The sequence below is a fragment of the Carcharodon carcharias genome, chromosome X (assembly GCF_017639515.1).
Source record: "Carcharodon carcharias isolate sCarCar2 chromosome X, sCarCar2.pri, whole genome shotgun sequence".
In the NCBI taxonomy this organism is placed as follows: domain Eukaryota; kingdom Metazoa; phylum Chordata; class Chondrichthyes; order Lamniformes; family Lamnidae; genus Carcharodon; species Carcharodon carcharias.
This window is the reverse complement of record NC_054507.1, coordinates 15804287-15831977: the sequence shown is the minus strand read 5'-3', so window position 1 is coordinate 15831977 and position 27691 is coordinate 15804287. Positions and strand designations below refer to the sequence as shown.

The 27691-nt window shown below is 52.0% G+C and overlaps 1 protein-coding gene across 4 annotated transcripts in view; it reads right to left on the bottom strand.

Moving 5' to 3' along the window:
- LOC121273263 (integrin alpha-7-like) overlaps positions 1-27691 on the bottom strand; it is a 273170-nt gene that overhangs the window by 91535 nt on the left and 153944 nt on the right. For all 4 annotated transcript variants that reach the window (XM_041180296.1, XM_041180293.1, XM_041180294.1 and 1 more), the window contains exons 12-23: positions 27156-27331; positions 26594-26743; positions 25733-25845; positions 24506-24689; positions 18741-18824; positions 17171-17250; positions 15329-15406; positions 14415-14517; positions 13538-13708; positions 11650-11763; positions 9440-9553; positions 8684-8782 (exon numbers count right to left, since the gene is read on the bottom strand). In XM_041180296.1, coding sequence (XP_041036230.1) covers positions 8684-8782; positions 9440-9553; positions 11650-11763; positions 13538-13708; positions 14415-14517; positions 15329-15406; positions 17171-17250; positions 18741-18824; positions 24506-24689; positions 25733-25845; positions 26594-26743; positions 27156-27331 — 1466 coding nt within the window. The remainder of the gene's footprint in view (positions 1-8683; positions 8783-9439; positions 9554-11649; positions 11764-13537; positions 13709-14414; positions 14518-15328; positions 15407-17170; positions 17251-18740; positions 18825-24505; positions 24690-25732; positions 25846-26593; positions 26744-27155; positions 27332-27691) is intronic.

Below are 27691 nucleotides of genomic sequence, written 5' to 3'. Positions count from 1 at the left end.
GGGGGAGGAGGTGAGGGGAAGATGGGGGAGGAGGTGAGGGGAAGTGGGGGAGGAGGTGAGGGGGAAGTGGGGGAGGAGGTGAGGGGGAAAGTGGGGAGGAGGTGAGGGGGAAGTGGGGGAGGAGGTGAGGGGAAGATGGGGGAGGAGGTGAGGGGAAGATGGGGGAAGAGGTGAGGGGAAAGTGGGGGAGGAGGTGAGGGAAGATGGGGGAGGAGGTGAGGGGAAGATGGGGTAGGAGGTGAGGGGAAGATGGGGGAGGAGGTGAGGGGGAAGTGGGGGGAGGAGTGTGGGGGATGATGGGGGAGGAGGTGAGGGGAAGATGGGGGAGGTGGTGAGGGGGAAGTGGGGGAGGAGGTGAGGGGAAGTGGGGGAGGAGGTGAGGGGAATGTGGGGGAGGAGGTGAGGGGGAAGTGGGGGAGGAGGTGAGGGGAAGATGGGGGAGGAGGTGAGGGGAAGATGGGGGAAGAGGTGAGGGGAAAGTGGGGGAGGAGGTGAGGGGAAGATGGGGGAGGAGGTGAGGGGGAAGATGGGGGAGGAGGTGAGGGGGAAAGTGGGGGAGGAGGTGAGGGGGAAGTGGGGGAGGAGGTGAGGGGAAGATGGGGGAGGAGGTGAGGGGAAGTGGGGAGGGAGGTGAGGGGGAAGATGGGGGGAGGAGGTGAGGGGAAGTGGGGGAGGAGGTGAGGGGGAAGATGGGGGAGGAGGTGAGGGGAAGATGGGGAGGAGGTGAGGGAAGATGGGGGGAGGAGGTGAGGGGAAAGTGGGGGAAGAGGTGAGGGGAAAGTGCGGGAGGAGGTGAGGGCCAAGATGGGGAGGAGGTGAGGAGGAAGTGGGGGGAGGAGGTGAGGGGGGAGTGGGGTAGGAGGTGAGGGGAAGATGGGGTAGGAGGTGAGGCGGAAGTAGGGGAGGGGCTGATGGGGGAGGAGGTGAGGGGAAGATGGGGGAGGAGGTGAGGGGGAAGATGGGGGAGGAGGTGAGGGGGAAGTGGGGGAGGAGGCTGTGGGGATGATGGGGGAGGAGGTGAGGGGAAGATGGGGGAGGTGCTGAGGGGGAAGTGGGGGCAGGAGGTGAGGGGGAAGTGGGGAGGAGGTGAGGGGAAAGTGGGGGAGGAGGTGAGGGGGAAGTGGGGGAGGAGGTGAGGGGAAGCATGGGGGAGGAGGTGAGGGGAAGATGGGGGAAGAGGTGAGGGGAAAGTGGGGAGGAGGTGAGGGGAAGATGGGGGAGGAGGTGAGGGGGAAGATGGGGGAGGAGGTGAGGGGAAAGTGGGGGAGGAGGTGAGGGGGAAGTGGGGGAGGAGGTGAGGGGAAGATGGGGAGGAGGTGAGGGGGAAGTGGGGGAGGAGGTGAGGGGAAGATGGGGGAGGAGGTGAGGGGAAGATGGGGGAGGAGGTGAGGGAAAGTGGGGAGGAAGAGGTGAGGGGAAAGTGGGGGGAGGAGGTGAGGGCAAGATGGGGGAGGAGGTGAGGAGGAAGTGGGGGAGGAGGTGAGGGGAGGAGTGGGGTAGGAGTGAGGGAAGATGGGGTAGGAGGGTGAGGCGGAAGTAGGGGAGGGGCTGATGGGGGAGGAGGTGAGGGGAAGATGGGGGAGGAGGTGAGGGGGAAGTGGGGGAGGAGGTGAGGGGAAGATGGGGGAGGAGGCGAGGGGAAGATGGGGGAGGAGGTGAGGGGAAGATGGGGGAGGAGGTGAGGGGGAAGATGGGGGAGGAGGTGAGGGGAAGATGGGGTAGGAGGTGAGGGGAAGATGGGGGAGGAGGTGAGGGGATGTGGGGGAGGAGGTGAGGGGAAGATGGGGGAGGAGGTGAGGGGAAAGTGGGGGAAGAGGTGAGGGGCAAGATGGGGGAGGAGGTGAGGGGAAGATGGGGGAGGAGGTGAGGGGAAGATGGGGGAGGAGGTGAGGGGAAGATGGGGGAGGAGGTGAGGGGGAAGATGGGGGAGGAGGTGAGGGGAAAGTGGGGGAGGAGGTGAGGGGAAGTGGGGGAGGAGGTGAAGGGAAGATGGGCGAGGAGGTGAGGGGAAGATGGGGTAGGAGGTGAGGGGGAAGATGGGGGAAGGAGGTGAGGGGAAAGATGGGGGAGGAGGTGAGGGGGAAGTGGGGGAGGAGGTGAGGGGAAGATGGGGGAGGAGGTGAGGGAAAGATGGGGGAGGAGGTGAGGGGGAAGTGGGGGAGGAGGTGAGGGGGAAGTGGGGAGGAGGTGAGGGGAAGATGGGGGAAGAGGTGAGGGGGAAGTGGGGGAGGAGGTGAGGGGAAGATGGGGGAGGAGGCGAGGGGGACGTGGGGGAGGCGGTGAGGGGAAGATGGGGGAGGAGGTGAGGGGAAGATGGGGGAGCAGGTGAGGGGGAAGTGGGGGAGGAGGTGAGGGGAAGATGGGGGAGGAGGTGAGGTGATGGGGGAGGAGGTGAGGGGGAAGATGGGGGAGGAGGTGAGGGGAAGATGGGGGAGGAGGTGAGGGGAAGATGGGGGAGGAGGCGAGGGGAAGTGGGGTAGGAGGTGAGGGGAAAGTGGTGGAGGAGGCGAGGGGGAAGTGGGGGAGGAGGTGAGGGGAAAGTGGTGGATGAGGTGAGGGGAAGATGGGGGAGGAGGTGAGGGGAAGATGGGGGAGGAGGTGAGGGGGAAGTGGGGGAGGAGGTGTGGGGATGATGGGGGAGGAGGTGAGGGGAAGATGGGGGAGGAGGTGAGGGGGAAGTGGGGGAGGAGGTGAGGGGGAAGTGGGGGAGGAGGTGAGGGAAAGTGGGGGAGGAGGTGAGGGGGAAGTGGGGGAGGAGGTGAGGGGAAGATGGGGGAGGAGGTGAGGGGAAGATGGGGGAAGAGGTGAGGGGAAAGTGGGGGAGGAGGTGAGGGGAAGATGGGGGAGGAGGTGAGGGGAAGATGGGGTAGGAGGTGAGGGGGAAGATGGGGGAGGAGGTGAGGGGGAAGTGGGGGAGGAGGTGTGGGGATGATGGGGGAGGAGGTGAGGGGAAGATGGGGGAGGTGGTGAGGGGGAAGTGGGGAGGAGGTGAGGGGGGAAGTGGGGGAGGAGGTGAGGGAAAGTGGGGGAGGAGGTGAGGGGAAGTGGGGGAGGAGGTGAGGGGAAGATGGGGGAGGAGGTGAGGGGAAGATGGGGGAAGAGGTGAGGGGAAAGTGGGGGAGGAGGTGAGGGGAAGATGGGGGAGGAGGTGAGGGGAAGATGGGGGAGGAGGTGAGGGGAAAGTGGGGGAGGAGGTGAGGGGAGGAAGTGGGGGAGGAGGTGAGGGGAAGATGGGGGAGGAGGTGAGGGGAAGTGGGGGAGGAGGTGAGGGGGAAGATGGGGGAGGAGGTGAGGGGGAAGTGGGGGAGGAGGTGAGGGGAAGATGGGGGAGGAGGTGAGGGGAAGATGGGGGAGGAGGTGAGGGGAAAGTGGGGGAAGAGGTGAGGGGAAAGTGGGGGAGGAGGTGAGGGCAAGATGGGGGAGGAGGTGAGGAGGAAGTGGGGGAGGAGGTGAGGGGGGAGTGGGGTAGGAGGTGAGGGGAAGATGGGGTAGGAGGTGAGGCGGAAGTAGGGGAGGGGATGATGGGGGAGGAGGTGAGGGGAAGATGGGGGAGGAGGTGAGGGGGAAGTGGGGGAGGAGGTGAGGGGAAGATGGGGGAGGAGGTGAGGGGAAGATGGGGGAGGAGGTGAGGGGAAGATGGGGGAGGAGGTGAGGGGGAAGATGGGGAGGAGGTGAGGGGAACATGGGGTAGGAGGTGGAGGGGAAGATGGGGGAGGAGGTGAGGGGATGTGGGGAGGAGGTGAGGGGAAGATGGGGGAGGAGGTGAGGGGAAAGTGGGGGAAGAGGTGAGGGGCAAGATGGGGAGGAGGTGAGGGGAAGATGGGGGAGGAGGTGAGGGGAAGATGGGGGAGGAGGTGAGGGGAAGATGGGGGAGGAGGTGAGGGGGAAGATGGGGGAGGAGGTGAGGGGAAAGTGGGGGAGGAGGTGAGGGGAAGTGGGGGAGGAGGTGAAGGGAAGATGGGCGAGGAGGTGAGGGGAAGATGGGGTAGGAGGTGAGGGGGAAGATGGGGGAAGGAGGTGAGGGGAAGATGGGGGAGGAGGTGAGGGGGAAGTGGGGGAGGAGGTGAGGGGAAGATGGGGGAGGAGGTGAGGGAAAGATGGGGGAGGAGGTGAGGGGGAAGTGGGGGAGGAGGTGAGGGGGAAGTGGGGGGAGGAGGTGAGGGGAAGATGGGGGAGGAGGTGAGGGGGAAGTGGGGGAGGAGGTGAGGGGAAGATGGGGGAGGAGGCGAGGGGGACGTGGGGGAGGCGGTGAGGGGAAGATGGGGAGGAGGTGAGGGGAAGATGGGGGAGCAGGTGAGGGGGAAGTGGGGGAGGAGGTGAGGGGAAGATGGGGGAGGAGGTGAGGTGATGGGGGAGGAGGTGAGGGGGAAGATGGGGGAGGAGGTGAGGGGAAGATGGGGGAGGAGGTGAGGGGAAGATGGGGGAGGAGGCGAGGGGGAAGTGGGGGAGGAGGTGAGGGGAAAGTGGTGGAGGAGGCGAGGGGGAAGTGGGGGAGGAGGTGAGGGGAAAGTGGTGGAGGAGGTGAGGGGAAGATGGGGGAGGAGGTGAGGGGAAGATGGGGAGGAGGTGAGGGGGACGTGGGGGAGGAGGTGTGGGGATGATGGGGGAGGAGGTGAGGGGAAGATGGGGGAGGAGGTGAGGGGGAAGTGGGGGAGGAGGTGAGGGGGAAGTGGGGGAGGAGGTGAGGGGAAGTGGGTGAGGAGGTGAGGGGGAAGTGGGGGAGGAGGTGAGGGGAAGATGGGGGAGGAGGTGAGGGGAAGATGGGGAAGATGTGAGAGGAAAGTGGGGGAGGAGGTGAGGGGAAGATGGGGGAGGAGGTGAGGGGAAGATGGGGTAGGAGGTGAGGGGGAAGATGGGGGAGGAGGTGAGGGGGAAGTGGGGGAGGAAGTGTGGGGATGATGGGGGAGGAGGGTGAGGGGAAGATGGGGGAGGAGGTGAGGGGGAAGTGGGGGAGGAGGTGAGGGAGAAGTGGGGGAGGAGGTGAGGGGAAAGTGGGGGAGGAGTGTGAGGGGGAAGTGGGGGAGGAGGTGAGGGGAAGATGGGGGAGGAGGTGAGGGGAAGATGGGGGAAGAGGTGAGGGGAAATTGGGGGAGTAGGTGAGGGGAAGTGGGGGAGGAGGTGAGGGGGAAGATGGGGGAGGAGGTGAGGGGAAGATGGGGTAGGAGGTGAGGGGAAGATGGGGAGGAGGTGAGGGGATGTGGGGGAGGAGGTGAGGGGAAGATGGGGGAGGAGGTGAGGGGAAAGTGGGGGAGGAGGTGAGGGGCAAGAGGGGGAGGAGGTGAGGGGAAGATGGGGGAGGAGGTGAGGGGAAGATGGGGGAGGAGGTGAGGGGAAGATGGGGGAGGAGGTGAGGGGGAAGATGGGGGAGGAGGTGAGGGGAAAGTGGGGGAGGAGGTGAGGGGAAGTGGGGGAGGAGGTGAAGGGAAGATGGGCGAGGAGGTGAGGGGAAGATGGGGTAGGAGGTGAGGGGGAAGATGGGGGAAGGAGGTGAGGGGAAGATGGGGGAGGAGGTGAGGGGGAAGTGGGGGAGGAGGTGAGGGGAAGATGGGGGAGGAGGTGAGGGAAAGATGGGGGAGGAGGTGAGGGGAAGTGGGGGAGGAGGTGAGGGGGAAGTGGGGGAGGAGGTGAGGGGAAGATGGGGGAGGAGGTGAGGGGGAAGTGGGGGAGGAGGTGAGGGGAAGATGGGGGAGGAGGCGAGGGGGACGTGGGGGAGGAGGTGAGGGGAAGATGGGGGAGGAGGTGAGGGGAAGATGGGGGAGCAGGTGAGGGGGAAGTGGGGGAGGAGGTGAGGGGAAGATGGGGGAGGAGGTGAGGTGATGGGGGAGGAGGTGAGGGGGAAGATGGGGGAGGAGGTGAGGGGAAGATGGGGGAGGAGGTGAGGGGAAGATGGGGGAGGAGGCGAGGGGGAAGTGGGGTAGGAGGTGAGGGGAAAGTGGTGGAGGAGGCGAGGGGGAAGTGGGGGAGGAGGTGAGGGGAAAGTGGTGGAGGAGGTGAGGGGAAGATGGGGGAGGAGGTGAGGGGAAGTTGGGGGAGGAGGTGAGGGGGAAGTGGGGGAGGAGGTGTGGGGATGATGGGGGAGGAGGTGAGGGAAGATGGGGGAGGAGGTGAGGGGGAAGTGGGGGAGGAGGTGAGGGGGAAGTGGGGGAGGTGGTGAGGGGAAGTGGGGGAGGAGGTGAGGGGGAAGTGGGAGAGGAGGTGAGGGGAAGATGGGGGAGGAGGTGAGGGAAGATGGGGGAAGAGGTGAGGGGAAAGTGGGGGAGGAGGTGAGGGGAAGATGGGGGAGGAGGTGAGGGGAAGATGGGGTAGGAGGTGAGGGGGAAGATGGGGGAGGAGGTGAGGGGGAAGTGGGGGAGGAGGTGTGGGGATGATGGGGGAGGAGGTGAGGGGAAGATGGGGGAGGAGGTGAGGGGGAAGTGGGGGAGGAGGTGAGGGGGAAGTGGGGGAGGAGGTGAGGGGAAAGTGGGGGAGGAGGTGAGGGGGAAGTGGGGGAGGAGGTGAGGGGAAGATGGGGGAGGAGGTGAGGGGAAGATGGGGGAAGAGGTGAGGGGAAAGTGGGGGAGGAGGTGAGGGGAAGATGGGGGAGGAGGTGAGGGGGAAGATGGGGGAGGAGGTGAGGGGAAAGTGGGGGAGGAGGTGAGGGGGAAGTGGGGGAGGAGGTGAGGGGAAGATGGGGGAGGAGGTGAGGGGAAGTGGGGGAGGAGGTGAGGGGGAAGATGGGGGAGGAGGTGAGGGGGAAGTGGGGGAGGAGGTGAGCGGGAAGATGGGGGAGGAGGTGAGGGGAAGATGGGGGAGGAGGTGAGGGGAAGATGGGGGAGGAGGTGAGGGGAAAGTGGGGGAAGAGTTGAGGGGAAAGTGGGGGAGGAGGTGAGGGCAAGATGGGGGAGGAGGTGAGGAGGAAGTGGTGGAGGAGGTGAGGGGGGAGTGGGGTAGGAGGTGAGGGGAAGATGGGGTAGGAGGTGAGGCGGAAGTAGGGGAGGGGCTGATGGGGGAGGAGGTGAGGGGGAAGTGGGGGAGGAGGTGAGGGGAAGATGGGGGAGGAGGTGAGGGGAAGATGGGGGAGGAGGTGAGGGGAAGATGGGGTAGGAGGTGAGGGGGAAGATGGGGTAGGAGGTGAGGGGCAGATGGGGGAGGAGGTGAGGGGGAAGTGGGGGAGGAGGTGAGGGGAAGATGGGGGAGGAGGTGAGGGGAAAGTGGGGGAAGAGGTGAGGGGCAAGATGGGGGAGGAGGTGAGGGGAAGATGGGGGAGGAGGTGAGGTGAAGATGGGGGAGGAGGTGAGGGGAAGATGGGGGAGGAGGTGAGGGGGAAGATGGGGGAGGAGGTGAGGGGAAAGTGGGGGAGGAGGTGAGGGGAAGTGGGGGAGGAGGTGAGGGGAAGATGGGCGAGGAGGTGAGGGGAAGATGGGGTAGGAGGTGAGGGGGAAGATGGGGGAGGAGGTGAGGGGAAGATGGGGGAGGAGGTGAGGGGGAAGTGGGGGAGGAGGTGAGGGGAAGATGGGGGAGGAGGTGAGGGATAGATGGGGGAGGAGGTGAGGGGGAAGTGGGGGAGGAGGTGAGGGGAAGATGGGGGAGGAGGTGAGGGTAAGATGAGGGAAGAGGTGAGGGGAAAGTGGGGGAGGAGGTGAGGGGAAGTTGGGGGAGGAGGTGAGGGGAAGATGGGGGAGGAGGTGAGGGGAAGATGGGGAAGGCGGTGAGGAGTAAGTGGGGGAGGAGGTGAGGGGAAGATGGGGGAGGAGGTGAGGGGGAAGTGGGGGAGGAGGTGAGGGGAAGATGGGGGAGGAGGTGAGTGGAAGATGGGGTAGGAGGTGAGGGGGAAGATGGGGGAGGAGGTGAGGGGAAGATGGGGGAGGAGGTGAGGGGAAGATGGGGGAGGAGGTGAGGGGGAAGATGGGGGAGGAGGTGAGGGGAAGATGGGGGAGGAGGTGAGGGGGAAGATGGGGGAGGAGGTGAGGGGGAAGTGGGGGAGGAGGTGAGCGGGAAGTGGGGGAGGAGTTGAGGGGAGGATGGGGGAGGAGGTGAGGGTAAGATGGGGGAAGTGGTGAGGGGAAAGTGGGGGAGGAGGTGAGGGGAAGATGGGGTAGGAGGTGAGGGGGAAGATGGGGGAGGAGGTGAGGGGAAGATGGGGGAGGAGGTGAGGGGAAGATGGGGGAGGAGGTGAGGGGAAGATGGGGGAGGAGGTGAGGGGGAAGTGGGGGAGGAGGTGAGTGGAAGATGGGGAGGAGGCGAGGGGGAAGTGGGGGAGGAGGTGAGGGGAAGATGGGGGAGCAGGTGAGGGGGAAGTGGGGGAGGAGGTGAGGGGAAGATGGGGGAGCAGGTGAGGGGGAAGTGGGGGAGGAGGTGAGGGGAAGATGGGGGAGCAGGTGAGGTGGAAGTGGGGGAGGAGGTGAGGGGGAAGATGGGTGGCGGGATGAGGGATAGGGAAAGGAGAGGGGAAGGAGGCAGAACAGAAAGGATGCGCAGCAGCAAGTTCCTGAGGGTACAAATTCATTGAAAATATTAATATTTACTGTTTCCACATCATCAAAGTGAGAGAAACAGGGGCATCAATTCTTAAAAATTAACTTTTCTTGTCGGGTTTTGAATGGGTGGCAGCCCTCAAGAGATATGGAGACGAATTCCTGATGATCAATGTTTCTAACTGATGGTAATGCTACAGCGAAGGTTCGATTTGGAGTAATGTCTTTACCTCAGCAGCAGTGTTCTTCACCTTTAGGTTTTTGATGCTTGACTTCACACTGATGTCAGCACGAATGATCAGCTTTATGGAACTGAGTGAAGCATACTCCTGTAATTTCAATAACACTGCTTTAAAACAACAAAAATCCATCCTTTCCCCTCCCTGGATATTCATTGCTAACCAAGCTAGAGGGCAGAAGGCAGGACCATCACCAACCATGAAGGTCCTTAAATCGAGGTCAGGGGTGGAACCGTGGCCGATATTTTCCTTTCTCAAGCCCCACAGACCAACTGCAGTGCCTGCACCACAGAGATCAGCAGCTCTGCACAGACCAGCAATGAACCTGCAACATCAGTTCTCAAAGTCCCTCAACCCCAACAAGGTGCCTTTAATCCAACCTCCCAAGAACATAGCTTCCCCGAACTATGTGACATTTCATCTCTCACATTTGTCACCCTTATCGTCTTCAGTGAAATTGGCAATTCAATGTCAATTAGGAATGTAGGGACAGGAGGAGGCCATTCAGCCCCTCGAGCCTGTCCTGCCATTCAACTGGATCCAGGTTGGATCCCACCATGGTCCCACGACCCTTAATAATAATAATTGGTTCTGAAGCCTGGTCAGGTTTAAAGTCGGGAATTATGAGTTGGATTGAAGCTGATCCAACATCTCTTCGTAGTCAAACCTCACCAGTATTGCTGGAGACCTTATTTCCACCAATCTGGGCTGGAATGATCTTATGAGACAATTGTTTGTAACGCTCACCTCCAGGAAGGTGCTGTTCCACAGGCGTGCACTTATTTTCACTCTAGTTGTAGTGTCCAGGATTTGTAGAGGACATTGGAAGACAATACAATTAGCAGTCCCCTTTTCACAATCCTGTGGGTAAATGTTTTTGAAGATTAGAATCAAACTCAGTTTGCAAATGGACAATACATAACATGCATCCCTGGTTATTTTAAGGAACAACAATGCAGTGCTTGGGACTGATCTGACGAGTGTTGGGTTAACCCTTTGAGAACTGGAACATCCTGCCAGCTTGTTTTCAGACCTGACACAGGAAATGGGAACAAGTTACAAGCAGGGTCAAAGTGGATTTTTGGGTTGTAACTGGGGACAGTCCTCTGCCAACATAAGGAAATTTCCTTGATTTGCAAAAACCATCATGAAATTCAGGATAAGGAAAGGGCCTTTCAGACCATCAAAGACCTCTAGTCCCCTAACTCTCCCACTGAAGTCCATTCCTCTAGTCCCCTAACTCTCCTATCAAAGACCATCCCTTTAATCCCCTAACTCTCCCATCGAAGTCCATCCCTCTAATCCCCTAACTCTCCCATTGAAGTCCATCCTTCTAGTCCCCTAATTCTCCCATCAAAGTCCATCCCTCTAATCCCCTAACTCTCCCATCGAAGACCATCCCTTTAATCCCCTAACTCTCCCATCAAAGACCATCCCTCCAGTCCCCTAACTTGTCAATCAAAGACCCTTTCTCTCCAATCAAAGACCATCACTCTAAACCCCGAACTCTCCCATAAGAGATCATCCCTCTAGTCCCCCAACTTTCCCATCAAAGACCATCCCTCTAGTCCCCTAACTCTCCCATCAAAGACCATCCCGTTAATCCCCTAACTCTCCCATCAAAGACCATTGCTTTAGTCCGCTAACTCTCCCATCGAAGACCATCCATCTAGTCCCCTAACTCTCCCATCGAAGACCATCCATCTAGTCCCCTAACTCACCCATCGAACACCATCCCTCTAATCCCCTAACTCTCCCATCGAAGGCAATCTCTCTAATCCCTTAACTCTACCATCGAAGACCAGCTTTCTAGTCCCCTAACTCTCCCATCAAAGACCATCCCGCTAATCCCCTAACACTCCCATCGAAGACCATCGACCTAGTCCCCTAACTCTCCCATCGAAGACCATCCCGCTAATCCCCTAACTCCTATCAAAAACCATCCCTCCAGTCCCCTAACTCGCCAATCAAGGACCGTTCCTCTCCAATCAAAGACCATCCTTCTGGTCCCCCAACTCTCCATCGAAGACCATCCCTCTAGTCCCCCAACTCTACATCAAACACTATCCCTCTAGTCCCCTAACTCTCCCATCGAAGACCATTCCTCTAGTACCCTAACTCTCCCATCAAAGACCATCCCTCCAGTCCCTTAACTCGCCAATCAAAGACCATTCCTCTTCAATCGCAGACCATCCCATTAATCCCTTAACTCTCCCATCAAAGACCATCCATCTAGTCCCCTAACTCACCCATCGAACACCATCCCTCTAATCCCCTAACTCTCCCATCGAAGGCAATCTCTCTAATCCCTTAACTCTACCATCGAAGACCAGCTTTCTAGTCCCCTAACTCTCCCATCAAAGACCATCCCGCTAATCCCCTAACACTCCCATCGAAGACCATCAACCTAGTCCCCTAACTCTCCCATCGAAGACCATCCCGCTAATCCCCTAACTCCTATCAAAAACCATCCCTCCAGTCCCCTAACTCGCCAATCAAGGACCGTTCCTCTCCAATCAAAGACCATCCTTCTAGTCCCCCAACTCTCCATCGAAGACCATCCCTCTAGTCCCCCAACTCTACATCAAACACTATCCCTCTAGTCCCCTAACTCTCCCATCGAAGACCATTCCTCTAGTACCCTAACTCTCCCATCAAAGACCATCCCTCCAGTCCCTTAACTCGCCAATCAAAGACCATTCCTCTTCAATCGCAGACCATCCCATTAATCCCTTAACTCTCCCATCAAAGACCATCCATCTAGTCCCCTCACTTCCCCATCGAACCCCATCCCTCTTCATTAGTTGCTGCTGCTGGGATGGGAGGGATCAATGAACAAGGTAATGGGTTGGGGTTAGCTCTGAATCTATCAATGAAAATGTTTCACTCGACCTCGCCATTGACTTATCACCACCTAAAAGCTGAACCTGTTGAAAGGAAGAGTTTGGATCAGTTACCAGGGTCAGATTCTTCTTTGCTTCTGTCTGGTGAGCCACTGATTGCTTTTGGCCTGCGTTGTCACGCTGTGCCCTCTCTGAGTTCTGTTTCACTCGCGTATTATTACTAAACGCCTGTCAGCAGAGAAGAAAACATTAGAGAGCACCATTGTTCCGAAACCATTTTTAAGATTCTGAGGAGTAAACTTTTATTTTAAAAAAAAACTCCTCCACCCAATGAAAGAAGATATTGGTGTGTTTGGTGACAAAGCCTTCTTCTGGGGAGGGTTGGATTAGATGGTGCAATGAGCTGGTACACTCTCCTTTCATCCCCAAGTTTTTTTCTATTCATTCACAGGATGTGGGCTTTGCTGGCTGGGCCAGCATTTACTGCCCATCCCTAATTGCCCTTATTCAAGAGTATTTAAGAGTCAAACACACTGCTGTGGGACCGGAGTCACATGTAGGCCAGACCAGGTAAAGGTGGCAGATTTCCTTCCCTAAAGGGCATTAGTGAACCAGATGGGTTTTTACAACAATCGACAATGGTTTCATGGTCATCAATAGACTTTTAATTCCAGATTTTTACTGAACTCAAATTCCACCATCTGCTGTGGTAAGACTGAACCCAGGCCCCCAGAGCATTAGCCTAAGTCTCTCAATTACTAGTCCAGTGACGATACCACCACACCATTGCCTCCCTCCCCTGGGCTCAAGTCCAGCTTTCACTGATGGACTGAAAACATCCAACACTGAATGAGTTTGGGCAACTTCAGTCCCCAAAATCTGTGGATTTACAGGGTCAAACAACAACAATTTATATTTATGCAGCGCCTCTAACCTAATGAAACATCCCAAGGTGCTTCACAGGAGCGGCATCAAACAAAGTATGACACTGAGTCACGCAAGGAGATACTGGGTTAGGTGACCAAAGCTTGGCCAAAGAGGTCGGTTTTAAGGAGTGTCTTAAAGGAGGAGAAAGAGGTAGAGAGGTGGAGAGGGGTAGGGGGGAATTCCAGAGCTTGGGGCCCAGGCAGCTGAAGGCACGGCCGCCAATGGTGGAGCGATTAGAATCGGGGATGCTCAAGAGGCCAGAATTAGAGGAGTGCAGAGATCTCAGAGGGTTGTGGGGCTGGGGGAGATTACAGAGATAGGGAGGGCTGAAGCCACGGAGGGATTTGAAAACAAGGATGAGAATTTTAAAATCAAGGTGTTGCTTGACTGGGAGCCAATGCAGATGAGAGAGCACAGGGGTGATAGGGGAATGGGACTTGAAGTGAGTTAAGACATGGGCAGCAGAGTTTTGGATGATCTCAAGTTTACAGAGGGTAGAATGTGGGAGAGCGGCCAGGGGTGTGTTGGAATAATCGAGTCTTGAGGTAACAAAGGCCTAAGTGAGAGTTTTAGCAGCAGATGAGCTGAGATGGGGTAAGCTGGACAATGTTATGGAGGTGGAAATAGTCAGTCTTAGTGATGGTGCGCACATGAGGTCAGAAGTTCATCTCAGGGTCAAATGTGATACTGAGGTTGCGAACAGACTGACTTAATAACTGGCTGAAGAAGAGTCATATGGACTCAAAACGTTAACTGTTTTTTTCTCTCTACAGATGCCGTTAGACCTGCTGAGTTTTTCCAGCATTTTCTGTTTTTGTTTGGCGTAATGTCAGACTGTTGCCAGGGAGCGCTGATAGCAAGGGAACAGAGTTTGGAGTGGGGAGCAAAAACAAAGGCTTCAGTCTTCCCTATATTTGATTGGAGGACGTTTCTCTGGGGATAGGTCTAGAGTTTGCGCGATAGTGTGAATAATGATAGGGAGTCAGCAACCCACTTGACATCTTTCTCAATTCTAGGCCTGTTCCCAAGGCACTGACAGCCTCTTTAGTAAAAGGCAGGGTTCAGAGCAGCTTACCAGTTTAAGAGAGTTGACAGATTGTAGAGGAGAACATTGTGGATTCCCATCCCCTTCAAATTCTATTCTCATTGGGTACAACAGCCATTTGCCATTGCTGATCTCATGAGGCCATCGGATGTTCAGGAAAGCCAAGCTCAAGGTTTTCAGGACCTTGCCTGTGTTTTGCACCTGATGGACAGAGAAGATGGGCTATTATACTCGGACTGTCCTCGAGCTGTGTTCAGTGATCTCCTCCCCATGTTGTAACACAACTGTCAGAGCTGAGGCGTTACTGCTTTCAATCCCCATTATAGGTCACCCTTCAAAAGGAAAATCAAAGCTGTTAGGGACAAATCTACCAACATTCTCTTTATCTCTGTTTCTCATTGGGCAGTGGCATTGCACTGAGCAGTCAGTGAGTTCACAGTGTTTGGTTTGAAGGGTATAAACACTAAAGGAACAGGACAGTAAAAAAAAAAAGACAGACATTATCAGCAGAACCAATAAAGTTGATAGCCCCAATCGAAGGAGATCATTCCGATGTACGAAAAGGGACAATTCACCAATTACAAAGTCCCGGGGACAAGCCTTATTCAAAGGTTCTGTGGATTGGAAACAGGGTCACAGCTGAGTCTCAGCAGCACTCTTTGAGTGCACCTTTTTGCTGGGTGTGCAGGATCAGCTTATCGAGTCCCAGTTTATCGAATTCCAGTGGCTGCAAACTACTTTCCTTTTCTGGAATCCAATTTACTTCCTTTTATAAAGAATCCCACGCTTCTGAGGTGTGCCAAGTTCCTTCCCATTCCACGAGATCCCAATGCACCAAAGTCCCTTCTGCTATCCTCCCCACAGAAGGTTTCACTGTTCAAGTAGTTATTGAATATCTTGTACTTGCCCATAGCTCATAATCCACACTGCTGCCCACATCCTCCTCTTCTTTCATTGCACTTTCTCCCATTATGTCACCTCCAAAGAACACATGTTGAGGTCTAACCTCTCTGTGAAACATAGAAAGAGCCAGCATTAAACAATTTTCACCGATTGTACAACTCGTCTCTGCTAACCAACCACAAATGAATAATCTTGCAGGAATGGCGGATGGAGTCATGAGTCAGGGAGGGGGAAGATCACAAAACAATGGAGCACTCTGTTCGTTGGCACCTGGCACTGTCACTGCCAGTTGGTGCTGGGCCAAACGCAAGAGCTGCCACCCCAGTCTGTTGGGGCAATAGGTTCCTCACTTTGGTGGCTGTAGGGATGCTGAGTACAAGGAAAGATACTGTTTATAATTCGGGACAAATTTGAATTCACAGTAATCGGTGATCTCACTCAGAGACACAGCATTAAACTGGGTTGCTCTAGCTCCTCACTGACTTACACAGTGAATTTGCACATAGCAAGCCCTCACAAACAGAGGCAATGACCAGCTCATCTATTATGTAGAAACTGGCTCCTGCATTTGCCTATATAAAAGTCACAACACGTCAATGTGCTTCATTGTAAGACACACTGCTGAGGCCTTGAAAGGTGCTGTACAAAGGCAACTTCTCTCTTGTGTGGCTCTTGGACTGTGGGAGCATTTTGACAAGGTGCTGGGGTAAGGACTGCTCAAATTCATTGCATGTGGGACACTTACAGCCAGTTGTCAGACGGAACTTTCATCCCCGTCACTCTCGTAACCCCAGGTCATAGGTCAGGATCTTACCCACTGCACTTTGAACTTTGACACTCCCTCTTTGAACAGGTGACAACGTTGCAACATAGGAAACTAAGTTCTACCAGATATGGGTTAATTAGGAGGGAACTTACCCAGCGAGGGAGAGTGGCAGGACAATCATTACTTGGGCATTGGCGGTGACTGGGTCCAGGTCAGTTTGTTCACTGATGCTTTAAAAAGAAGCAAAAATTCAACTTTTCACAGTTCTCATCAAAATACTCTTGATAAACTGGCAACGACTAAAAAAATACGATCTCTATTTTTGCCAATATATTAGAATTAAGCAAAAATGAAATGTCAATTCTCTAAAGCAGGATAGATGAGAGGACACAGCAGGCGGTGCCCTTGTCCAAGTAGGCAACATGGAATGAAGTGCAATGGCACCCTCTGCTGGCAGCAATCTGGTTCATCAATTATCATCAAAGGTCTCATCTAAAAAGGATGATCGCGCTGCCTATCAGGGTGCCACAGTAGATTATAGCACAAATGTATCTTAACATGAGGTGCCCTTGTACATGAGGATAGGCTAAATCTTGTCCCAATACCATGCCAAAACTCCAGAAAGTGCCCCCTGATGCCACAGGGGCAACTTGTTCATGTCCACAGTGTTCCAAAAATTCAAATTTTGTAAATACACTTAAAACGCAAACCAAACCTTCGTCATCACGCATGCTGCATCTTTTCATTTCTATTTTTTTTCTAGCCCAGTAACAAAAATAACTTGTATTTATATAACGCCTTTAACATCCCAAGAAACTTCCCAGGAGCGTTAGAAAGTAAATCTTGAGACTGAGCCACATAGTGAGATATTAGATCAGATGGTCCTGAGTTCAGTCAAAGGCTTTAAGGAGGGAAGTGAGGTAGAGAGGCGGAGAGATGTAGGGAGGGAATTCCAGGGCCAGGAGTTTTCCAACGGCGGGTGGGCTGGGTGGGAGCGGGCGCGGAGGTGATCACCCGCCCGTGATCAGCTGCACGCCGCCCTTTTACATGGCAAGTAGCGCAGACAGGGGGAGGAGGGAGAGTCGGGGCCAGTGCTCTTTCGGCATATGCGCACGATCTCCCTCAGGCACAGAGCTGCCTCAGGGAGATTGAATGGACATAAAAGTGATTAAAGAATTGATTTAAAAATGTATTTAAACATGTCCCCTCGTGTGACTCTGTGAGTTAGTACACAGGCAGCAGAGTTTTGGATGACCTCAAGTTTACAGAGGGTAGAATGTGGGACAGCAGCCACGAGTGGGTTGGAGTAGTCGAGTCTAAAGGTAACGAAGGCAAAAGTGAGGGTTTCAACAGTGGATGAGCTGAGGCGGGGGCGAAGATGGGCAATGTTACGGAGTTGGAAATAGAAGGTCTTAGCGATTATGTAAACTTGTATTCGGGGGCTCACCTCAGGGGTGATCTCATTCAATAGGACGGCAAAATTCAAACAAATGGCTTCTGCAGCAAATCAAAGGTATGCAAGTGCTTTTCAAAGTTCCTTTGCAATACACAGTGCTGTATTTTCTTGGGGAATGGGGGAGGAGGGGGTCAAGGATGTAAAAATTACCTTGCATTTTCCTCCCCCAAATATGACACCAAGGTTGCAAACAATCTGGTTCAGGTCCAGTTATCAGGAGAGGAATGGAGTCGGTACTGAGGGAACTGAGTTTGGAGCAGGGACCGAAGACAATAGCTTCAGTCTTCCCAATATTTAATTGGAGGAAACTTCTGTTCATCCGGTACTGGTTCTCAGATAAGCAGCCTGATAGTTTAGAGAATGGAGGAGTCGAGAGAGGTGGGGGTGAGTTAGAGCTGGGTGTCGTCAGTGTAACCCTATAGTCGGGGGAGATCAAAGCAACCACACGGAGAAATAGGACCTCATTTCCTCACGATAAAAAGAAAGCCATTCCTCAGAGGTGATTCTGTTCTACTTTACCGTCCAGAATGACACTCACGTTGTTAGCTGAAGTAGAATTGGTAGAGTTGTCGTTTCGATGGTGATTTTAGAGGTACTTAAAACCAAGTAAAAGGTGACCTGTCAAACAAAATAACTGGAGTCAGAACAACTGTGTGAGAGTGAATACCAATATCATGCAGCGCTTTGATGTGAGCACAGTGATCACCAAGTAAATACCCCTGAACCCATCAAACACTCCCAGGACAGGTACAGCACGGGGTTAGATACAGAGTAAAGCTCCTTCTATACTGTCTCCATCAAACACTCCCAGGACAGGTACAGCACGGGGATAGATGCAGAGTAAATCTCCCTCTACACTGTCCCCATCAAACACTCCAAGGACAGATACAGAACGGGGTTAGATACAGAGTAAAGCTCCCTCTACACTGTCTCCATCAAACACTCCCAGGACAGGTACAGCACGGGGTTAGATACAGAGTAAAGCTCCCGCTACACTGTCCCCATCAAACACTCCCAGGACAGGTACAGCACGGGGTTAGATACAGAGTAAAGCTCTCTCTACACCATCCTCATCAAACACTCCCAGGGCAGGTACAGCACGGGGTTAGATACAGAGTAAATCTCCCTCTACACTGTCCCCATCAAACACTCCCAGGGCAGGTACAGCACAGGGTTAAATACAGAGTAAAGCTCCCTCTACACTGTCCCCATCAAACACTCCCAGGACAGGTACAGCACGGGGTTAGATACAGAGTAAAGCTCCCTCTACACTGTCCCCATCAAACACTCCCAGGGCAGGTACAGCACGGGGTTAGACACAGAGTAAAGCTCCCTCTACACTGTCCCCATCAAACACTCCCAGGGCAGGTACAGCACGGTGTTAGATACAGAGAAAAGCTCCCTCTACACTGTCCCCATCAAACACTCCCAGGATAGGTACAGCACGGAGTTAGACACAGAGTAAAGCTCCCTCTATACTGTCCCCATCAAACACTCCCAGGGCAGGTACAGCACGGGGTTAGATACAGAGTAAAGCTCCCTCTACCCTGTCCCTATCAAACACTCCCAGGACAGGTACAGCACGGGGTTAGATACAGAGTAAAGCTCCCTCTACACTGTCCCCATCAAACACTCCCAGGGCAGGTACAGCACGGGGTTAGACACAGAGTAAAGCTCCCTCTACACTGTCCCCATCAAGCACTCCCAGGGCAGTGCATAAATTGGCTGCTGTGTTTCCTATAGCACATACAGTGACTACACTCCAAAAACAATTGGATGGAAAGCACTTTGGGATGTCCTGGAGGTCTGAAAGGTGCTATATACATGTAAGTCTTTCAGTCTCAAATGGCAAATTGGCAACAGTATACATGTGTTAAGGCTGTAGAATAAGAGTAAACATGATTAAACTGAGTGCACGCGGCTCATCTCGCTCTCAGGATTCCGTGGTTCAACGGAATATGGCGGGAGCCAAGTGGAGCATAAAAGCCAGTATGGACCTCTTGGGCCAGTGGGCCTGCTTCCATGCTGTAGACTATGTAACATGGATCTACACACTGTGCAGACTGTGGTGAAGTTCACGTCCAGACTGGAAAAACACAACTGCATACCTCAGCGTTCCGTTTCATGGGATTTCCCAGTTCGCATTCAGCCCGAGATCCATTGGTATTCGCCGTGCAGACCAGATTCTTGTCCTGGAAGATGAGACAGAAATGTGTTGGGCAGTGAGACTTGACTTGCCACCCTGAACGTGTGCTCATCTCTGTCACCTCGCGGCCAGAGATAAGAATTTTAGTACCTGGCTGTTTGAATCCCCTGCTGTGAGCACTTTACTCAGTTTGAGTACCGTTCATGTCTATCCATCCCTCCAAAGCAAAGGGGTGGTGCGAGCCAAGATTAAGGGGGCACAGTGATTGGGAAGAAGGGTGTCAGACAAATACTTCTATATCCTTTGGAGGGGTTGCAGAGGGAAGAAATGTAGAGGAGCTGCCCAGTGATGCTTTTCAATGTGACATATAACTGTGCTTCAAACAAATACGAAAGAATGTGGCAAGCATTTAAGTGAGCATAATGTCTCTTTAATAAAAGACAGGCTATGCAATGTTTGGTTTTGTGTTAGGGCATCTGAGGGCCATTAGGGGTCCAGAACACTAGAAATGGGTGATAACCAGAACTGCGAGGTTATAACTAACAGGAAAGGCTGAACAGGTTGGGGCTCTTCACTCTAGAAACATACAAACGTACGAACAAGGAGCAGGAGGAGGCCATTCAGCCCCTCGAGCCTGCTCCGCCATTCAATAAGATCATGGCTGATCTGATAGTAACCTCAAATCTGCATCCCACCTTTCACCCACTTGCTTACCAAGAATCTATCCACCTCTGCCTTAAAAATATTCAATGACTCTGCTTCCCCCACCTTTTCAGGAGGAGTATTCCAAAGACTCGCCACCCTCTGAGAGAAAACATTTCTCCTCATTTGTTTTAAATGAGCAACCTCTTATTTTTAAACAGTGACACCTAGTTCTAGATTCTCCCACAAGAGGAAACACCCTCTCCACATCCACCCTGTCAAGACCCCTCAGGATCTTAAATGTTTCAATTAAGTTGCCTCTCACTCTTCTAAGCTCCAGCGGATACAAGCCCAGTCTGTCCAGCCTTTCCTCATAAGACAACCCACCCATTCCAGGTATTAGTCTGGTAAACCTCCTCTGAACTGCTTCCAACTGCTTTAAAACAATGAAGGTGTTTTGATAGGGTATATACGAAATGAAAAAAATGTTTCCACTTGTGTGGGGGAGTCCCAAACCAGGGGCCATAAATATCAGATAGTTACTCATAAATCCAATCAGGAATTTAGGAGAAAATTCTTTACCCAGAGAGCGGTGAGAATGTGGAGCTCACTCCTATATGGAGTGGTTAAGGTGAATAGGCATTTAAGGGGAAGCTGGATAAACACATGAGGGAAAAAAGAATAGGATATGTTGATAAAGTAGGGGGTGAGAGGGGGCTCGTGTGGAGCATAAACACTGGCACAGAGTTGATGGGCTGAAAGGTCTGATTCTGTGCTGCAAGTACTATTTAACTCAATTTAAAAAGCTTTGAACCCAATATCTCCTTGACAACTTATTTTTGTGAGGGATAGCTGCATTGGGCATTGATTTTGCTTTTAATTTTTCCATCTGACATCAGTATTTCCCAAGCCAGGCACAGCACAAATGCAGAATAAAGCTCCTGTTCCTGAGACCTACGGCCCTTATTGCAGGCCTGGACCTTACCTCCTGTTTGAAACTGTGGTATTTTCAGTCTCTGGATCAGCCATTCCTTCGGGGCCTCTCTGAATGAGGATGCCAAATTTGGGTGAGCTGTGCCAAATTATGGGCAGTTTGTGTAGTTTGGCTCCTCCTGACCACAAAAAAAAAACGATCTATTCTGAATCATAGTTTTCCAGGCCTAGAATTGTGCAGCTCCTCCCTTCCCTCAGTCTGTCCTTCCTCTGACAAGTAAGCTTGGTGTCACCCAGCCAACTGCTTCTTGACTGATCTTGGGCCCTCTCTTCATTTCTTTCTAAACTTGGCGCTGGCCAAAATCACCTCAGTTTTTCAAGGAGAAAACCGTACTGAATGATTCAGACTTGGTTTCGTTCAGACCCTTCCAGGGAGCAGAGGGGAGACGATCATTTCTTGGTGTCAGCATTGGATTTGCACGTTCTCCAACACTGAGTACCACACAGCTCTGCAACCAGGTGAGAAGCTTTTAGTTTGCTGCAGGTTCTCAAGACTGTCGGGGAGTTGGCGCTGAAAGTGCCAAGGACAAGAGTTAAGGTATCATTATTGCCTACCATGCCCATTCCTACAGGAGAGCGGACACATAGGGTCGAATTTAATGCTCTGCCCCGAAGCGAATTTGGTGATGGGGAGGGCATTTAGTCGGGCAGGAGGGTGGTGGGTGGGCACCTCGTGGACGGCCTGCCTGAACCTTCCCAACCAATTGAAGCCCTTAAGTGGGCCTCATCCTGCCACTGCTGGGTTGGTTTTGGGCTCCCAGGAGGTCCTTCATCTCTTGAGGGAACCAGCATCGGGAAGCGGGGGGGACGGGGGGGCCTAAAGCCAGCCCCACTGTCCTTTCTGTCAGTCCCCTTCCTGGCATCAGTCACCTGCTGGCCTAGGATTCCGCACTGATCCTTAGCCTCTGTGGTGCTCCTTGGAGATGATGAGCACAGAGCTGACAGCCTCTGATTAGCTGGGATCCTTGATCCCAGGAAAGGCCCAGCACTGTAAAGACACTTAATTCAGCAGGCCTTGCCGAAAGGAGGCAACACGGGGCTCTCGCTGGCTCTCCAGAGAGCAGGCAAGACCCCTGTCACTTTCATTAAATGCCACCTATATTATTAAATGAAGTGCACAAGCCCAAGCTGGAAGTGGTCAATCTTCAGATGCGAGTCAGTCTTGGCAGGCCATCCAACAACAGTGGATACACAAGGGAGTCCAGTTTCTGGCTTCACCTGCCACACACATAAAAGCACACAGACACTTTTCAGCTGGGGGCTCTAGGGAGCTATTGAGATCTGTGCCAGTGGCTGATTTTTCTTTAGTCAAACAGTGCTGTAGCCATTTTCTGTTGATCTGGTTGATCTATACGCTGCCCTGACCAGGGACCGAACCTGAAACCTTCCTGAGCTGCATGGCTCAGTTCCACACAGGAGGAAAGGACCATGCTGACTTTGACTGGGTGTGCTTGCTGTCTGCTCCACTAAGCAGGTTAAAATTGTGATTGCTTAGTTCCCAATTATAGCTGCATAGGAAGCTTGTTTCCCCGACCACAAGCCTATTCCCTCACTCTCTTCCATGCTCACAGTTATTAACAGGGCCAGAAAGCCCGTTTTCAGATGCCATGATATATATAGTCAGCTCTTGTGACTTTGGGTTAATGTACCAAAATAATCCGGTCCAGTCGCTCAAATCCAGCACCCTCGAGATCGAGGCAGTACTGGATTTCAGATATTGCTGGGTTTTGCTTTTGGGCCGAGGGCAGCTCAGGTCAAGCTGAATGGGTAGTGTCAAGGGCTGCTTGGAGCACAGGATAGAGCAGTGTGTGAAGCCACACCGCATCAATGCAGCACCTAACCAAATTGTCCAGTTAAGTCACCTTTTTAAAGATGTTACTCGATTTAAAATTGATGCATGGAACATTCTAAAAGTGACGAGTGGAGTCCCGCAGGGGTCTGTTCTGGGGCCTCAACATTTTACAATTTATATCAATGACTTAGATGAGGGGAGTGAAGACATGGTAGCTAAATTTGCAGACGACACAAAGGTAGCTAGGAAAGTATGTTGTGAAGAGGGCAGGAGTTTGTAGATGGATGTAGATAAGTTGAGTAAGTGGGCAAAGATCTGATAGATGCAGTATAATGTGGGAAACTTTGAAGTTGTTCACTTTGGCAGGAAGATAAAAAAGCAGAGTATTACCTAAATGGAGAACAGCTGCATAATTCTGAGCTGCAGAGGGATCTGGGTGTTCTAGTGCATGAGTCACAAAAAGTTAGAATGCAGGTAGAGCAAGTAATTAAGAAGTCTAATGGAATGCTATCCTTTATTAAGAGAGAAATTGAACATAAAAGTAAGGATGTTATGCTTCAGTTATACAGGGTGTTGGTGAGACCACACCTCAAATTCTGTATGTAGTTTTCATCTCCTTATCTAAGAAAGGATGTAAATGCATTGGAGGCGGTTCAGAGGAGGTTTACTACATTGATACCTTATGAGGAAAGGCTAGACAGACTGGGCTTGTTTCCACTGGAGTTTAGAAGAGTGAGGGATGACTTGATTAAGTATATAAGATCCTGAACGGCCTTGACAAGGTGGACATGGAAAGGATGTTTCCTCTTGTGGGTGAGTCCAGAACTAGGGGATAGTCTTTTAATATTAGGGGTCGACCTTATAAGACAGAGATGAGGAGAATTTTTTTCTCTCAGAGGGTTATGCAACTTTGGAACTCTCTGCGCTTGTGGCTGAGTCCAGAACTAGGGGGCACTGTTTTAATATTAGGAGTCACCCTTATAAGACGGAGATGAGGAGAATTTTTTTCTCTGAGGGTTATGCAACTTTGGAACTCCCTGCTCCAGAAGGCACTGAAGGCGGGGTTACTGATTATTTTTAACGCAGAGGTAGATAGATTCTCATTATGCAAGGGAAGCAAAGGTTATTGGGGGTAGATGGGAATGTGGAATTCGAAACGCAAACAGATCAGCCATAATCTTATTGAATGGTGGAGCAGGCTCGAGGGGGCCGAATGGTCTACTCCTGTTCCTAATTCATATGTTCGTATAAAAGTGTCCAGTTTTCGGACAATTCCGGTTTTTGGACAGCTGGATCTGAGGCACTGTACCTGTAGGCCGGGATGTCCGGCGGTAGGTGGGTAATGCCGTGGTCACAGCTAGAATTGTAAAGGCCCCCTGCTCTCAGAATCAGTCTTTATTATTCATTGAATGGGCAAAAAAGATATTTTTAAACGTCATTAGAAATCATACAGACGCCACCACCTGCCCCAGCAGAATCTACTGCTACATTGTGGCAGGGCTTTTCTAGCGCCCTTGTGCCGCCTCAACACAGCTGACGTAAAAGACTCCCAAACTTTTTTATGTCCAATGCCCAAAAAATGCAGCAGGCAACGATAAAACGTGGACAGTTGGGTTGTTGACAAGTTTAATAGCTTGTTAACTAATGAATCCAAAATGGCGGGCGGGCTGCTGATTTCGGTGCCCAAGCACGTTCTGTATTATCAGAGACTGGCGTGATGACATCGGGTTGCTGACCGGACATCATCGCGCTGAACTTTCTGTCAGCGAAGGTTGGTGGGGGGGGGGTGTGGGGGGTGCGCAGCACGCCTGATTTGGGAACATAAAATCCAACCCAATGTGTCCCGTTGGCAAGAGGGAGTATTCAGAATGTGACAAATTTACACAGATTATAAATCAATCATGGAATACATTGGCTGGTAGTGGGTGCATATTAATATATTCAATGTATGAATCGACATAGCAGACCACGCAGTGAGTTCGGCCCAGGGGGATCTATGTCCCTTTAAGGCGACAAAGCTAAAAAATCACAAGTTGAGGTCATTCAGAGTCAAATTGTTTTCATTTGGTCAGACAATTGCTGGTCAGATTCAGTTGCGGATCAGAAGCTGTGAACAGAGCCAAACAGAAGCGCTCAACATTTAAATAACTTTTTTTTAAGATTGCTTTGCAACGAAACGTGATGTCTGCTGTCTGAAATCTAGGCAGCTTTGATATAAGACGGCACACAATTCGACTAAAAAAAATTACAGATATTTCTTCAATACCTGGGGAAAGCTTGAAGATTTTTTTTTTCTGTACCTGAAATGATCGGAAGGCAGAGTAGGAGAGTGTGTCTGGGAAACTAGCGACCAGAACGGCCCCATGAGCATCATCTCCGTCTTTCATAGGGTTGCTGGGGTCTGATGGCAAGTTGGTGACAGTGATCTCCAGAGCGATGTCCTTCTGGTCACTTAGGGAAAACACCTGCCTCCCCTGTTCGTCTCTGCAATGATGAAGGTGCAGAATCAGAACTAACCGGCACAGTCCAAGCTTCCTTCAGATACTGTGGCCTGCCAAATTACGCTTCCACTAAGTGTCTTTTCTATCAGAATATTAATATGTCAGAGTATTCTAGCGGAAAGAGAGATTTAAATGTGACTGGAAGCTGGTTGCTATATAAAGATCATTTAACAATAGGAACAGGAGTAGGCCATTCAACTATATCATGGCTGATCTCCTACCTCAATGTCATTTTCCCACACTCCCCACGTCCCTGGATATCTTTAATATCTAGAAATCTATCAATCTCTGTCTTGAATATACTTTGGGACAGAGAATTCCCAATGTGTCCCGTTGGCACCACCCTCTGAATGAAAAAATTCCTCCTCATTTCAGTCCTAAATGGCTGTGCCTCAGTATCACTGAATTGTTGTGAAAACCCATTTGGTTCCCTAATGTCCTTCAGCGAAGGAAATCTGCCGTCCTTACCTGGTCTGGCCTACATGTGACTTCCAGACCCAGAGCAATATGGTTGACTCTTAACTGCCCTCTGAAATGGCCAAGCAAGCTATTCAGTTGGCAATTACAGATTTTTTTTAAATTCATTCATCCCTAATTGCCCTTGTTCAGGGGGCATTTTACAAGTCAACCACATTGCTTTGTTAGCCAGCCAGATCAGGTGAGGACAACAGATTTCCTTCCTTAAGGTGCATTGAAGGGTTTTTGCAACAATATCATTATTAGACGGCTTTTAATTCCAGATTTTTATTGGATTCAAATTTCACCCTCTGCCATGGTGGGATTTGAACCCAGGTCCCCAGACCATTACTCTGGGTCTTTGAAATACTAGTCCAGCAACAATACCACTATGCCACCACCACTTCCCCTTTGGCAAAAAAATGCTGGCCTTGCCAGCGATGCCCACATCCCATGAAGGAATAAGAACAAGTGTGACACCAACAAGACGTGTGTACTATGCACAAATCCTTTACAATACTATCGCTATAGATAAAGAATATCTTCCATAATAAAATAAATTATACGTACAATGGCAATGGATCAAATTTGTCATCATTGGTCCTGGTACTAAAACTGTATGTCATCCGTAGGTTACTCTGACAGATCCTATCAGGTCCACAGCCCTCCCTCAGAAAATTCACCTATACAGAGATAACAGGAGACCTGTCAATAAAGTACAATTTGATTGGTGACCATTAAAATATTTCTTCAGCATGGGTGCCAGTTCAGTTGTGGCTTTGAGTGTAGCATTCTGACTTTAGAGCCAAAAGGTTGGGGGGTTCAAAACCCATTCCAGAGCACAAAACTATCACAGCACTACAGGAGTGCTGAACTGTTGGAGGTGCTGATGTAATGCTAAACTGAAAACTCCATCTGCCCTCTTGAGGGAATGTAAAAGAACCTGTGGTATTATGTGAAGTAAGAGCAGGGGTGTTCTCCCCAGTGTCCTGGCCGATATTTATCCCTCGATCAACAACACAGCAGGGGGGAAAAAAAAGATTATCTGGCCATTGTCACACGGCTGTTTGTGAGATCTTGCTGTGCACAAATGAACTATTGTATTTCCTACATTACACATGACTACACTTCAAAAAGTGCTGTAAAGCACTTTGGGATGTCTTGAGATTATAAAGGATGCTGTATAAATGTAAGTTTTTCTTTCTTAGAGTGGACAGTTATCTGAAGTTTCAAAACCACAATAAAAAAAATCAGAAAACAGCCATTCAGCTCATTAAACACCACCCTAACTCTCCCCAAATTGAACAATCACTGGGCAAATCCACAAATGAATCTAATTAACCTACTTTTGATTCATTTTGATTCTGAAATGACTTGAAATCTTATTCCTGGCCTTGTGCAGGTCTATGGAAAAGAGCAAGGTAACCTTACCTCTTCTCTGAATGTGTTTGAAACGTGAGCATTTAAGACAGGCATCAGGTGAGCCAGCTGTCGTTCGGTCTGCTTCTTCTTGCGCCTGACTTCCTTGATCACATAAGTTAACGTCACTGGAATGGGCCGCAGTTTGTCTCTGATGTTCTCCTGTCAAACAAAGGAGCGCTAATCATCAGCTTTCCTCTTTATTCCTTCATGGGATGTGGGCATCGCTGGCAAGGCCAGCATTTGTTGCCCAACCCTAATTGCCCTTGAACTGAGTGGCTTGCCAGGCCATTTCAGAGGGCAGTTAAGAGTCAACCACAGTTTTCCTCTCCTTAACTCACCACCTTGTGCCCTCCAGCCTTCAGCTGGTAGCGTAGGTGGCAGCCCACTTTCCAGGCCTCTGCAATGCGACACATGAACTTTGGAGGTCATCAATTGCAGCTTTGGCCTTCTCTCCTTCTCTGACCAAAAGGAGATTGAACGCGCACTGCACACTGACACACGAGGCAAGCCTCAGCTCCCTTCCTGTTAACAGATCTCTGCAGCTGATGTTAGCTGGAACTTTTTGCCGTACCTGTAGTTTCATTGTGATGTTGATACAGTTAGACTCAGTTTGCCTTCGCAGGACTACCTCACCGGTGTACTGGTTCTCGGGATCACTTGGCTTCCCTCTCAGGAAAGACACCCGGGGAGGTCTTCTCCGCTGTCCATCAATCTCAACTGAATCAGCCTCAATTGTAAAACCAAGGACTAGAAAGAACAAGGAGAACACATTGTACCATGTGACTATAACAATGAACACAACTGGTCACATACTGTCCTTCAGAAACGCCCACTCTGTAACCTTTCTGAGATGAAGGGTGTTGCTGTACTCCCCTGCAACATTGGCTTTTTGTATGTTAATTTTGAGAAAAGCAACGACACATAGCGTGTCGTCAGAACTCTTATCACTCAGAGGAGACATTAAACGGGGACCTGCCGCCTGTTCCACTGGGTTAGGTAGAGATTAAGAGATTCCATGCCACGACATGGGGAAGAACAGTGGTGGGGGGGGGTCTCTTTCCTCTCCAACACAGTGCAGCTAAAACTCATCTAGGTACACCTTTTCAG